This window comes from Oncorhynchus nerka, linkage group LG1 (assembly GCF_034236695.1).
Source record: "Oncorhynchus nerka isolate Pitt River linkage group LG1, Oner_Uvic_2.0, whole genome shotgun sequence".
NCBI lineage: Eukaryota > Metazoa > Chordata > Actinopteri > Salmoniformes > Salmonidae > Oncorhynchus > Oncorhynchus nerka.
The window spans coordinates 19,558,064-19,573,394 of record NC_088396.1 but is presented as its reverse complement, the minus strand read 5'-3'; the positions used below and the strand labels follow the sequence as shown (position 1 = coordinate 19,573,394).

The following is a 15,331-nucleotide window of genomic DNA, read 5'->3' as shown; positions in this document are numbered from 1 at the left end:
GTTTGCTTAACATAAGGAATTTGAAATTATTTACACTTTTACTTTTGATACTTAAGTATATTTTAGCAATTACATTTACTTTTGAGACTTATGTATATTTTTACTCAGGTAGTATTTTGCTGGGGGACTTTTACTATCTTTACTTTTACTCAAGTATGACAAGTATTACGTACTTTTTCCACCACTGGCCTAAATGTAGGTTTGCCTAAACAAAGGGGTCGAATTCCTATGCAACGTCACTATTTGATTCATGATTTTTTTTTTCATTTTGACATTACAGACTGTTTTGTGTAGATGGTTGACGAAAAAATTACAATTAAATCAATTTTTGTAACACAATAAAAGGCAATACTTTATCCTTCAATTCTCATTTTCTGTTAACGGGGCCTGCGTTACGACACAACTGTCTTTGCGCGCTAGGCTCTTAAGACTTACAGTCCTCAAGAAACTTTCGGGGTGATGCAGGTCGGCTGCTGCTTCAGAACTTCTCTTGGTCAAATCTCAACAGATGGTTGGCACCATCAGGTGGTTTACACAAATAGCATTGGACGTGATAATAAAGGGCCTCGTTAGGCATGAATTATTACCGTGGGTGTGCAGGTCAAACATACTGGTTGGGGGACACAACTATTTCGGGCACTCTAATTGTTGGGCTTTCAAGTGTAATCCTCTACTGATATTTCATTACCATTCTCATTCCTTTTTCCTTTTTAAGAGGACAAATGGGCAGCGTGTTGTTTGGCAACCGAAGCCATTAGAAGAATTGCCATTGATTGCTCAGCAAACAGCCTAACTAGGCTCCAGCTTTAGGAGCATGCTCACAAAGATAATGCTCTTGCTTGTGCTTTTATTTATTCATGGGGCTGGTCCGACATCTGGGGATGAGGGAAGCATCCAGGCCTGATCTTGACATTTCAAATTATTATTTATTTCAGGGGATGAACTGATGCTCTTCAATTTATTTCAACTGTGCCTGGGTGAATATGTCCTTATCGTGTTTAATTTACGTTACATTTAGCAGACACTCAACCCAGAGGCTTTAACAATCTGTGGCATGTTAGAAATGTGCAACAGCCATCACAATAACACACGAAAGCACAACTCTTGTGATATGACAACACTTTTGTTTATGTCATTACCTCTTTTATAAGGGCATAAAAACAAATATTAAAAAAATTATACCTTTATTTCAACAAGGAACATATACTGAGACCAAGGTCTCTTTTACAGCTGGGCCCTGCGTACACATGTTTACACATACAGTGTAGGTACAATGATTAAGAAACTACACAAGACAAACAAAACGATCACAGTTAACACAAAAAAAATAGAGCAACAGATTACATTTACACACAGGTTATTCCCCTAACAGGTTATTCCCCTAACAGGTTATTCCCCTAACAGGTTATTCCCCTAACAGCACAATAACTTGCATTACCCGAAACAGTTACAAGCAATACAAAAATAAAATAAGACAAGAGTCTCATGTTTAAGTTTAGTCTGCAGGCTCTTCCATAGGCAAGGAGCGTAACAGGAAAAGGCAGCCATACCCAACTCTGTGGAAGTCGCATGGGCCTCAAGTGTAATCCATGCTTGAGACCTGGTTGTAGGAATTATAATTATAATGTTGATGAGTGATGATAAATAAGAAGGTAGCTTATTCAGAAGTGCTTTATAGACAAACAAGCATGTTGTCCTCGTCTCATGGACAGCGAAGTCAAACCCACATTTTGATACGAAACACAATGGTGAGTTCTGTAGCTAGTACCCGTAATAAACCTAAGTGCGCAATGATAAGTAGCATCCAGCGATTTAAGTGTTGATGCCGTAGCATGCATGTAAATAATATCCCCACAATCTATAACAGACATAAAAGTAGCTTGCACAATTTGTCTTCTATTTATAGAGGAAAAACATGTCCTGTTTTTATAGAGGAAGCCTAGCTTGATTTTTTAGCCGTTTACAAAGTTCGTCAATATGCATTTTAAAAGACAGTATATCATCCAACTATATCCCTAAGTATTTATATGCAGAGACCTGATTAATTTGAGAACCATCTGTAATACATGTATGTGACCTGCACACTGATTCAGATAACATACAGGGTTAGTATAGCTGCTCTGTGAAATGACAAACAAAGAGTGCATTGCCGTGGTCACCTCACCCATAATCCCCCTTGGGTATTTCCCAAGGCACGGAAAGACAAATCCGACCAACCTGACTCTTCTTCGTAGCTGTGACCCCTGCAAAGGGACAGAGGGGTAACGACCGAACACCCTCTCAAATTTCAGCTCCTGTCCCTGTTGTGTTTCCGGAGGGGGGTTGTGAGGGGAGTAACGAGAAAGAGAGAGGGAGAGGCAGAGAGAGGGGAGTCCTACTCTTCCCAGAAAACCACGGTCAACCAGTAAACAACACCACGACCACCAAGATTGCCCGCACGTTGATCCAACTGCATTGATAAAGCAGGTGGAAATAACAAGTGGAATCTACATTGACAAAACCATCCTCCCCAAGAGATGTGGTTCAGAAATGTGTGAGGTGGATTGTAATTTGAAAGTAAATGTATTAGGAGTACAGCAGCTTCTCTTATTAGTTTCAGGGTTACCATCTCTGTTTGGTTTACTTCAAAAGGTCCCACACTTAAGGAGACATATTATCAGCCAATTGGTCATTGATTTGTTTTGTGAGGATTCTGATCTATACCATTCGCTCTCTTCTATACCATTCCAGACACAACCAATTAAAGAGGGAGAGCTATTGAGTTCATTAACCCATATGAGTCTAAGCCCTGTCTTAGCCAGAGGAGGGGGGAGTACAATATGGATGTTCCCTGTCTTAGCCAGAGGAGGGGGGAGTACTATATGGATGTTCCCTGTCTTAGCCAGAGGAGGGGGAGTACTATATGGATGTTCCCTGTCTTAGCCAGAGGAGGGGGAGTACTATATGGATGTTCCCTGTCTTAGCCAGAGGAGGGGGAGTACTATATGGATGTTCCCTGTCTTAGCCAGAGGAGGGGGAGTACTATATGGATGTTCCCTGTCTTAGCCAGAGGAGGGGGAGTACTATATGGATGTTCCCTGTCTTAGCCAGAGGAGGGGGAGTACTATATGGATGTTCCCTGTCTTAGCCAGAGGAGGGGAGTACTATATGGATGTTCCCTGTCTTAGCCAGAGGAGGGGGAGTACTATATGGATGTTCCTGTCTTAGCCAGAGGAGGGGGAGTACTATATGGATGTTCCCTGTCTTAGCCAGAGGAGGGGGAGTACTATATGGATGTTCCTGTCTTAGCCAGAGGAGGGGGAGTACTATATGGATGTTCCCTGTCTTAGCCAGAGGAGGGGGGAGTACTATATGGATGTTCCCTGTCTTAGCCAGAGGAGGGGGGAGTACTATATGGATGTTCCCTGTCTTAGCCAGAGGAGGGGGGAGTACTATATGGATGTTCCCTGTCTTAGCCAGAGGAGGGGGGAGTACTATATGGATATTTTTAAGAAGGTGAAGGATCATTTAGCTATTTGATTTTGAATGTTAAGATCCCTTGAAGTATAACAATCTGTACAAATTATTTGATGAAAAATTATTTTTGGCCTTACTGCTATTAGCCCATACAAATGCTCAAAACAATAGATTCACTACATGGAACAACAGTCCCCCCCAAAGTATATCTGAAAGATATATGAAAGACCAGGAAACATTTGGTATATTAGTTTTAACATTATTTAGCATTTGACATTTAACCCCTTATTTTTTGTCAGTTAACAGTCTCCATATACTGTATACTTCCATAAATGTTTTCAACTGGTACCGGAGGTCCTTCAGACAAGTCTTACGAGGCCTGTGGGCATGCTAGAGCAAAACAACTGACATGTACGTGTTCGAGAGAGTCTAACCTTCACACAGAGGGCTCATATTTTTTGGATGCTACATACAGAAGTTGGCAGATCGGCATTACCGACTTCATAGAAGTCCCAAGACGCTTGTGGGGGTACTTTTGTAGGCCAAACTGTTCGAATGATACAGACGATTTTGTGATTTTCGGGATCTCTCATGGTCTGACAAACATCGCTCTAGCTCTGTCACCTTTCACCACGGAAGTGTTACATAGACGGTGGGTTGAGATGCATCTAATGCAAAAAAAACAGATATCTGTAGCTTAAACTGACAGATTTCTATGCTTTAAAAAATAATTATGCTAATTCGATTTCTGCAGGGGTGCAGACATCGACCTTTGGGGGGGTTTAATGTGTCCTTACAAAACCTCTCAACCCTGCTTACATAATGGCTAGATCAGCCAATCAAAAGAGTCCAATCATTAGTCTAACAGTTGCTGAAGTCCAGTTGCACCCAAGCCGGCGATTGCTGTTCATGCTCAAAAAAGTCTTGTTCACTTTGCATATAACCATTTCCAAAGTTCCGCAAGTAAACAGACCTTTCTCTCAATAACAAGTTGGCTCAGTTCCTAAGGATACATTGGAGCTATCAGCACAAGCCTTTGTAATTATTCTTATTGAGCTGAGACTCTCCCTTCACCCCATTTCCTCTTCTATCATAGAGAGGGGGTGATTAGATAGGAAAAACATACAAGTTGGCTCCTTCCTATCCTGTGTTTCCTGCCTTGCAGCTCTCAAGAGCCTGAGCAGGTCAGGACCTTCTTAGACGTGTTGCATAAAATCAAACTCATGGTTTGTCCTCTGTGTTCCACTGTGTCCATGTACAAAAGGGACTTTAGTAGAATATATTTTCCAAAATTAGACAAAGCAAAACAAGGAAAATGTCTCTACTTCTAGGGTTTTAAAGCCATCCTCCTTATGGTGTGTCAAAAGTGATTGATGGCATTTTACTGAACACGTTTCACCACTCTTCAATAGATGATGTCATCCTGAGTCTCAGTAGGGTTGGACCGCTCTCCGTTATCCTCACTTAAGTGGTGGCCAGACCATAAACACTGGGTTTTCCTGGCACCGCCGTTATGGTGTTGCCCGATTGTTGATGGAGGACACCGGCAGTTGGTTTTCTCATGAGATCATGTGTTTGGTTTGGCCAATCGTCGACAGGTTAATCTCTGTCAGGCCAGAGTATATAGGAAGGTCAGTCTATCATTAACTACTAATCAAACACCATGCACATGGAGAGGCCATGCCTAGTTAGATCATTTCCTCACTGACTTGTACCCAGACATCTTGTTTTATATATGGTCCTGCATTTTTTGACATTTGTTTCGGCTTGTCTTTCAGTTAAACATCATTTTCTAAAATAGAATGTTTGTTTATGTTAAAATTATACATAAGGACGCAAGTCATCAAAACAGGTTTTGCACTACTTTCAACTTGAAAATAAAAGGTCTCTAAAGCAATCAACATCTCAAGTTCCCCATTAACTGCAATGGATTTATTTGATATTCAAGAATGAACCACACAATCTGTCAATAATATTTCCTCTTGTCCCGTCATCTCCAAAGGCCCCAAATTCATACTCTTAATCGGGGGGGCAATATTTAACAGATACAGTGCCTTGCGAAAGTATTCGGCCCCCTTGAACTTTGCGACCTTTTGCCACATTTCAGGCTTCAAACATAAAGATATAAAACTGTATTTTTTTGTGAAGAATCAACAACAAGTGGGACACAATCATGAAGTGGAACGACATTTATTGGATATTTCAAACTTTTTTAACAAATCAAAAACTGAAAAATTGGGCGTGCAAAATTATTCAGCCCCTTTACTTTCAGTGCAGCAAACTCTCTCCAGAAGTTCAGTGAGGATCTCCGAATGATCCAATGTTGACCTAAATGACTAATGATGATAAATACAATCCACCTGTGTGTAATCAAGTCTCCGTATAAATGTACCTGCACTGTGATAGTCTCAGAGGTCTGTTAAAAGCGCAGAGAGCATCATGAAGAACAAGGAACACACCAGGCAGGTCCGAGATACTGTTGTGAAGAAGTTTAAAGCCGGATTTGGATACAAAAAGATTTAAACATCCCAAGGAGCACTGTGCAAGCGATAATATTGAAATGGAAGGAGTATCAGACCACTGCAAATCTACCAAGAACTGGCCGTCCTTCTAAACTTTCAGCTCATACAAGGAGAAGACTGATCAGAGATGCAGCCAAGAGGCCCATGATCACTCTGGATGAACTGCAGAGATCTACAGCTGAGGTGGGAGACTCTGTCCATAGGACAACAATCAGTCGTATATTGCACAAATCTGGCCTTTATGGAAGAGTGGCAAGAAGAAAGCCATTTCTTAAAGATATCCATAAAAAGTGTTGTTTAAAGTTTGCCACAAGCCACCTGGGAGACACACCAAACATGTGGAAGAAGGTGCTCTGGTCAGATGAAACCAAAATTGAACTTTTTGGCAACAATACAAAACGTTATGTTTGGCGTAAAAGCAACACAGCTCATCAACCTGAACACCCCATCCCCACTGTCAAACATGGTGGTGGCAGCATCATGGTTTGGGCCTGCTTTTCTTCAGCATGACAGGGAAGATGGCTAAAATTGATGGGAAGATGGATGGAGCCAAATACAGGACCATTCTGGAAGAAAACCTGATGGAGTCTGCAAAAGACCTGAGACTGGGACGGAGATTTGTCTTCCAACAAGACAATGATCCAAAACATAAAGCAAAATCTACAATGGAATGGTTCAAAAATAAACATATCCAGGTGTTAGAATGGCCAAGTCAAAGTCCAGACCTGAATCCAATCGAGAATCTGTGGAAAGAACTGAAAACTGCTGTTCACAAATGCTCTCCATCCAACCTCACTGAGCTCGAGCTGTTTTGCAAGGAGGAATGGGAAAAAATGTCAGTCTCTCGATGTGCAAAACTGATAGAGACATACCCCAAGCGACTTACAGCTGTAATCGCAGCAAAAGGTGGCGCTACAAAGTATTAACTTAAGGGGGCTGAATAATGTTGCACGCCCAATTTTTCAGTTTTTGATTTGTTAAAAAAGTTTGAAATATCCAATAAATGTCGTTCCACTTCATGATTGTGTCCCACTTGTTATTGATTCTTCACAAAAAAATACAGTTTTATATCTTTATGTTTGAAGCCTGAAATGTGGCAAAAGGTCGCAAAGTTCAAGGGGGCCGAATACTTTCGCAAGGCACTGTATGTCAGTGGTAGCATAAAGGTCAGAGACAGTCTGTTAATTGTACTGTTAATTTTAGTTGTTTTTCACTTTATATATTCACTTTGTATGTTGTCTACCTCACTTGCTTTGGCAATGTTAACACATGTTTCCCATGCCAATAAAGCCCTTGAATTGAATTGAATTGAATTGACAGTCTCCAATGCACAGCTCTACAGACATTTCTCTCTTGGCACTTTTCCACACCTCTGGATGTCTCTCTTTTCCCCCTTTCACTCATTGCACCCAGCGATCAAGGCTCGTTAGGGAGCCGTGGGAGAATCAGAGCACTGATCCACGAGGGGAGAACCGTGGCTCTTTGACACGTTTCACTGGCGTTTCATAGCAGGATGAAAACAGCCTCCAAATGGAGTGCACTGAGAACAATAGGAAGTTGGATGGGATGAGGGCAGCATTTTGCCATTTGGTTGCATTAGGCGCATGTGGTTTTTTGGCTGTTTCAGCAGCAGTGCGACACATGCTTTGTGTCTGTTTTAAACCTGTCGGCTATCACTAACAATACAGTCAATGGTGCATCTCCTCCCTTTACTGCACTGTACCTATCAAAAGCAAGCCTACTTTTATCCCACGCGGTGGCTGAAGACCTGTAGATGGGTCTCAACCAATTTCTTGATGTTGCGGCTTAAAATGGGGCTGTTGGAGGACACATCGTTTTGTTCACTCCGAGTGTTAATACAGGGAAATGATCTCTTGCAAGAGGAACACATTTGCAATGACATGAGGTAGAGCAAACATGAAACAAAAGAATGGGGCGCTGAGAACTGTGTTTGTTGTACCAAATCTCATCCCACGCATCGCCCTGTCTGTGGGTATCTGAGTCACTGAAACAGAATTTGCTGAGTTAAACAGAACATTTGGAGAACTATTTAACAGCAAAACGATGTGTACTGTATGTACCTATGTGGTTTGAAGAGCAGGGAGACATCTACACTGAGCCTGTAGTTGTGGTTTGTGTAACGCCTGTTACCATCACATTTTGAAGCTAAGCGCAGGTGACAGTGGCCCAAAGTCAACCTTGTCCTGCTATAACCAACCATCGGTGTGGCAGTCCTGCTATATTCAGGTCATTCTGCAGGAAGACAAGTTAGCAGCAGGAGCATTGAACTGACATGAAAGTATTCTCTCTCAAGCAATAAATATACTGTAGAACTTTTTGCTTTATGCGGCCATTTGAAATGAAGGTCTAAAAACCTTCCATTTTGGACTGGTGTGAACACATAAGGAAGTGTTGAATAATGCCTGAGTTTTCCCTCCCATGCAAAAATCTCACAAACGGTCATTTGAAATTTCAGCCGTCAACTCCAGCTAGTCGTGGCCAGTCAAGCAGCAGTAACCTAGCTGTACAGGGGAGTTATAATTGGATAACGTGTGATATAGAAAGGGATTGGTGGTGAATACATCTCTTTTGCCATTTTGGAAGAATAACTTCAAGCTAGTGTAGTAGCAGACATGGGTTTAAATACTATTTGAAATCTTTCAAATAATTGCAGCACTTGCTTTAGCCTGCCGTGAGAGCCAGATAGGCGGTGTTTGCATTTTTGTGACTATTCTATTGGTCCCACTGCACCAGGCAAGCTCAAATCAAGCCCAGCTATAGTATTTGAAATGATTCAAAATGGTGTTTGAACCCAGGTCTGTGTAGAAAGGTGTTGAACTGTTGAACTCCTCAGATAACTATTTGTGTAATGAAGATGAACCTTTTCTAGCAGTGATTCTAACCCTAACCCTAATTCTAACCCTAACCCAAAACATAAACCTAACCGCTAAATCTAAATTAGCCTTTTTTCAAGTGATGACATTTAAAATATCCTACATTCTCAGAATTTTAATTGGTTTACTATTCTTTTGGTACTCATAAATATAGTAAAACGTGTACAGACACACACACACACACACACACACACACACACACACACACACACACACACACACACACACACACACACACAGTGAAGTTCAATTGATCATAACATTAATTATCATTCAGGTTTTGTATTGCAAACCTATATGACAATGTGTATTATCTTCTCTTTCCACACTTGATTGATTATACCCGAGGCATGGAAAGAGAGAACACATACAGTACAAGGAAACGGCTTGACAATGCTCAGTGCTTGTGCAGAGTGATTTCATCTGGAACTTACATTGATGACAGTGTTTCAAAAAGCTAATTAGAATCATTTGTAGCAAGTGCATGGTCTGCCCCAGAAATAAGGTTCAGAGAACCATTTTGTAACTCATGAGGTATATTAAGTTGACTGTTAGACTTCCATTTGGCTTGTATTCATATCCCATTTGCAAATAACTGAAATAACAACCAGTAAGTTATTGGGAAATGAAACGTGTCCTCAATGACTTACTAGACTAATGCTAATAAAAACGGAATAAAGTTGCATAAAGTACTGGATTGGATTGGTTAGTGTGTTCTTCAAATGTACCTATTGCCTTTGGCACAATCCAATACTGACTAGCTCAAAACCGTCAATAGCACATAATAGTCCATTTTTACCGTAGGCATAAAAAGAGAGAATGACGCATGCCCAAGTTGTTGAAGCCCCCACAACTCCTCTGGTTACAATAAAACATACAGTGAAACAATAGCCTGTGGGTAGCAGGAAAGGCACTTGTTCTCCATTTGTCAAGCACTCTCTGTTTGTCACATCACCTGTTCAAGTGTTCCATTCTTTCAAAAATGGCTATCCACATTGTTGATAAAGAAAGTGGGAAGCTGGTACGTTACTGTACATCTAGCTTGAGTATGTGTTACTACAGATGTAGGATCTTAATTGTACCACTATTTTGTTGCTGAGAATTTTCTGCACAGCAAGAAATGCAAACTTGTAGTGTATTTGAGATTTAAAAATGCTTTTAAAGTTTGTAATTTCCACAATTTCATACATACATTTCCTGTTGCTGCAGGATTATTTACCTGCTGTAGAAAACTGGCTCAAGTTAAGACCCCAAATCTGTACCAATCAATTCCCCTCTACAGAGGCAGAGCTGCTCATGAGAGCTATGATGTGATTGACAGTCAGTTACCAATCATTGTGTAAACCAGCAGTACACAGCTCCAGTCCTCAATGCCCACACCAGCATACACTCTCCAGCCAATCAATAAAATTAATTGATCAATTGAGTGCAGAGGACGTAACTGAAACCAGCAGGACTGCAGAACTAGAGTCAATCAATCAAATGTAGTTATGAAGCCCTTTTTACATCAGCCGATGACAAAAAGTGCTATACAGAAACCCAGTTTAAAACCCCAAACAGCAATTTAATTTCAATTTCCCATGAACACCCATCTGTTAAGTGAATTTTTCAGCTTTTTTGTTGGTTTCTAAAACAATCTATAGGGAACTCATAAACAGTGTGGTCATGACAGGATTATTATAAGAATAATCCATCTGAAACAAAAATCTAAGTTAAAGAATAGGACTAAATCAAATCAAACTTTAAATGGACTTTAAATAAAGTTTAATTTGATTTAGTCCTATTCATTTACTTACATTTTTTGTTGAGATGGAGACGTGAATCCAACAATTCAATTATTCATTTGTAGACAAACTGGAATTAAAGACAGACTACGTCAGTGGAACAGTTGGAACTATCCAAGCAGAAGATACCTCTCCTTCAAACATTGATACTTCGAGAGTTTAGGATATTAAGATGATTCTGAGAAAAATGGCTTTAAAGTTCAGAACCCTCATTGGTTTGAATAGTGCCCAACAATGCTACCCAACCCTTTCTTTTTCTGATAGTGGATAAAACATTGAAAATTTGACATTGTTTTAAAGATACAAATTCAACATATTTTATACAGGGTTTGTCTATGTTCAAATGTCAAAACAATAGTTAACATTGATACAATTTTTTAAATCCAATGTATTTTTCACGTAGATTCCACGTCACAATACCTTGACATTACGTGACTTTCCTATTCAATTTAAAAACGTCAGTGTATCTTATTTTTTCTGTTGAAATAGAGAATATAAAAAAGAACAAAGAAAAATAAATGTTTCACAAATATATATTTTCACATCCAAAGAATAAAACACATACAAATTACACCCATACAAGTCAAGTGGAGTCAGGGTGTGTAGACTTCCAAATATATATACACAGTACATTTTTAACATACAATACAGACATTATCCTTGAAAATACTTTTCTTCGTAGTAAGTGCTACTTCAAATGTCAAAGTCGTCTAATATGAAAACACCTCTGAATACAGTTTTAAGATATCATTAAGTTCTTTAATAAGAAACTGTCCTGCAGTCCACGTCACATTCTAACAAATGTTACGAAACAGGATGCATGGAATTTACTTGCCAGAAGTACTGGCAGCTAATATAGAGATGTATCTGAGAGTTGGTATCGACATGTCTTCTTGTCTCCATGCCACACCACACACACACACACACACACACACACTTGTGCTGTGTAATAGTATCTGTTTAGTTACCAACGGTCACTGTATGATTATGATTATAATGTTCAAGTGGTAGATGCCTGGGATGGCCAAAACAACTTTCCTTGTTAGGAATTTACAGATGCAATTCAGGCATCATTCACCCTCTATCAGAGTGCAATTGCAAAATTGAGGAATGGCTTTGTTTGTACCCTTGTGGAAAGCTAGCAGAAATGGCAGAGACAATTCATTTGAATGTCAGTCCGATGGCTAATGATCAGTAAAAGCATCAAAATGGTAAAAAACAACTTCCTGCTGACAACCTCCCACACACTTCTATATGACAGCTGCTTCATATTTGAATGCCTCGTATACACCCGCAAATACAGCGTAAATATATACAGTATATGTACATAAAGCACTCACCTTAATTGCATTTCTGCACTGCAAGATTTACAACATACAAAAGTATGTGGACACCTGCTTGTCAAACATCTCATTCCAAAATCATGGGCATTAATATGTAGCTGGTCCACCCTGCACTCTTCTGGGAAGGCTTTCCACTAGATGTTGGAACATTGCTGCGGGGACTTGCTCCCATTCAGCCACAAGAGCATTAGTGAGGTTGGGCACGGATGTTGGGCGATTAGGCCTGGCTCGAAGTTGGCGTTCCAATTCATCCCAAAGGTGTTCGATGCGGTTGAAGTCAGGGCAAGGTGCAGGCCAGTCAAGTTCTTCCACATTGATCTCGATAAACCTTTTCTGTATCACTTTGTGCACAGGGGCATTGTCATGCTGAAACAGGAAAGGGCCTTCCCGAAGCTGTTGACATAAAGTTGGAAGTACAGATTCGTCTAGAATGTCATTGTATGCTGTAGTGTTAAGATTTCCCTTCACTGGAACTAAGGGGCCTAGCCCGAACCATGAAAAACATGGTTCCTTCGCCACCTAACTTCACAGTTGGCACTATGCATGCTGGCATCCACAAAACCCAGATTTGTCCGTCGTACTGCCAGATGGTGAAGTGTGATTTATCACTCCAGGGAACGTGTTTCCACTGCTCCAGTGTCCAATGGTGGCGAGCGTTACACCACTCCAGCTGACGCTTGGCATTGCACATGGTGATCTTAGGCTTGTTTGCATCTGCTCAGCCATAGAAACCCATTTCACGAAGCTCCCGACGAACAGATCTTGTGCTGACATTGCTTCCAGAGGTAGTTTGGAACTCGGTTGTGAGTGTTACAGCCGAGGACAGACAATTTTTACTCACAAAGGGCTTCAGCACTAGGCAGTCCCGTTCTGTGAGCTTGTGTGGCCTACCACTTCGCGACTGAGCCGCTGTTGCTCCGAGACACTTCCACTTCACAATAACAGCACTTACAGTTGACCGGGGCAGCTCAAGCAGGGCAGACATTTGACGAACTGACTTTTTGAAAAGGTGGCAACCTGTGACGGTGTGACGCTGAAAGTCACTGAGTTCTTCAGTACGGGCCATTCTACTGCCAATGTTTGTCTATGGAGATTGCATGGTTGTATGCTCGATTGTATACACCTGTCAGCAACAGCTGTGGCTGAAATAGCCAAATCCACTCATTTTGAAGGGGTGTCCACATACTTTACATAATCTGATTGTGAGTCGTTTCCAGCATTTGGATGAAAACAATCATTTAAAAAGTAGTGAAATTCACGTGAATGATTCCGATAGTGACAGTGGCAATTATATGGAATTTAGAATATATGAACATACAGTATGTGCCAGACATATAGAGAACACATTGTTTTATAGGCATACCGTTTGCCACTGAGGGGAATGTAAGGTTTAACCTATAAATATTTATTCCATAGATTTAAAACAGTGCCAGAACCAAACTTCATAATTGAAGTAACATTCAGTTGTACAGGACAGATATTGGCATAAATGACAATAGTTGATAATGGTAAAGCATGTACCTTTTCAAAAGTTATTAACTACCAACAAGGGACTGTACTGTATATCTGTGTAACTTTGCCCTTAACTTGAGCTTAAATTCAGCTAGAGAAACAGAGATAATAGCCTCAGAGAGCCTAGTTCTTAGTGGCATAGATTGTTGTGTATAAAAATAGCCGACAAGGGTGGTTCTTGGCTTGGCATATCACAAATAATACTTTTAGGCAAACACCCAGGCTTTATCTGAACTGATAATATCTTAATTTGGATTGTCAAACCTCCTTTTTTAAATTTTTATGTACAGTCATGTTAAAAGGACTGCGTAACACTTGAATGCTTTAAGATAAATGATCAGAATATAAACATTTGGCTTCCTCTGAAAAGCAGCAAGGAAGCCTCATACATGGATACTTGAAAAAGGTTGGCAAAAAGTGATTCTCACTAAGCTGATAAAACGATTAAGTGCCCATTTCAATGTGTTAATCGAAGGTAGCAGAATTTTTTTTTTGTTCCGTGCGTGTGTATACAAGTGTCCGAACGTTTCTGTTGTTTATCCCTTCTTTCTCCCCTCCCTCGGTTAACCCAGGAAACCTAGTAACAAACTGCAGCCTCCCCTTCCCCACCATTCCGAAAAAGAGTCATCCTATCCTCAGGTGAACGGGTTCTCTGATTTTAAGATGGAGGTCTCGATGTCGAGGCAGGCCCCCTTGCCGTTCAAGTGTTCTGTGTGGCTGTCGATGCTGTAGCAGCCCTGGACCTCGGTGATGGATGAAGCAGTGTACGAGGCAGACCGCATGGCATCTGAGTGGGCGAAGGTGCTTCCAAACTGGATACGGTACTGGTTCCAATGTCTCCTCAGAACCCCTTGCACCTACCAAGACACGATGTCGACCATAAGATTCAGCACACAGAAAATAAATCAATACATTTAGTAATAAATTACTAGTAATGAATGAACCCTAATTGCAAGACCGTATCCTCACGCAGTGTTTTCCTGGCCATCTCCCAGGCATTCACAATTACCATATTAACCCTTGACCACTTCATATGTTACATAAAGCAACCCCAATCCAAACACAAATAACACATTTGGTAAGAAACCCTCTCAATTCAAGGAAACGTATAGTATTACGCAGAGTCATGAGTGCATAGAACTCCCTTCCATCTTATATAGTGTAAGTGAACAGCAAACCTGGTTTCAAAAAACAAATAAAGCAACACAGCCTCCCCCCAATGTGACCTACTTGTTGTGTGTATGTACTGACAAGTACAGTTGAAGTCGGAAGTTTACATACACTTAGGTTGGAGTCATTAAAACTTGTTTTTCAACCTCCCCACGAATTTCTTGTTAACAAACTATAGTTTTGGCAAGTCGGTTAGGACATCTACTTTGTGCATGACACAAGTAATTGTTTACAGACAGATTATTTCACTTATAATTTACTGCATCACAATTCCAGTGGGTCAGAAGTTTACATACACTAAGTTGACTGTGCCTTGAAACAGCTTGGAAAATTCCAGAAAATCATGTCATGGCTTTAGAAGCTTTTGATAGGCTAATTGACATCATTTGAGTGAATTGGAGGTGTACCTGTGGAAGTATTTTGAGGCCTACCTTCAAACTCAGTGCCTCTTTGCTTGACATTATGGGAAAATCTAAATAAATCAGCCCCAAAAAATTGTAGACCTCCACAAGTCTGGTTCATCCTTGGGAGCAATTTCCAAACGCCTGAAGGTATCACGTTCATCTGTACAAACAATAGTACGCAAGTATAAACACCATGGGACCACCCAGCCGTCATACCGCTCAAGAAGGAGACACGTTCTGTCTCCT

At 40.6% G+C, this 15,331-nt stretch overlaps 1 protein-coding gene across 3 annotated transcripts in view; it reads right to left on the bottom strand.

The window, feature by feature from the left end:
* Nucleotides 1-11,171: 11,171 nt before the first annotated feature.
* Nucleotides 11,172-15,331, bottom strand: part of LOC115110681 (calcitonin gene-related peptide type 1 receptor) — a 57,462-nt gene continuing 53,302 nt past the window's right edge. For all 3 annotated transcript variants that reach the window (XM_065012713.1, XM_065012698.1, XM_029636560.2), the window contains exon 13: nt 11,172-14,368. In XM_065012713.1, the coding sequence (XP_064868785.1) occupies nt 14,147-14,368 (222 nt within the window). In that variant the 3' untranslated portion in view covers nt 11,172-14,146. The remainder of the gene's footprint in view (nt 14,369-15,331) is intronic.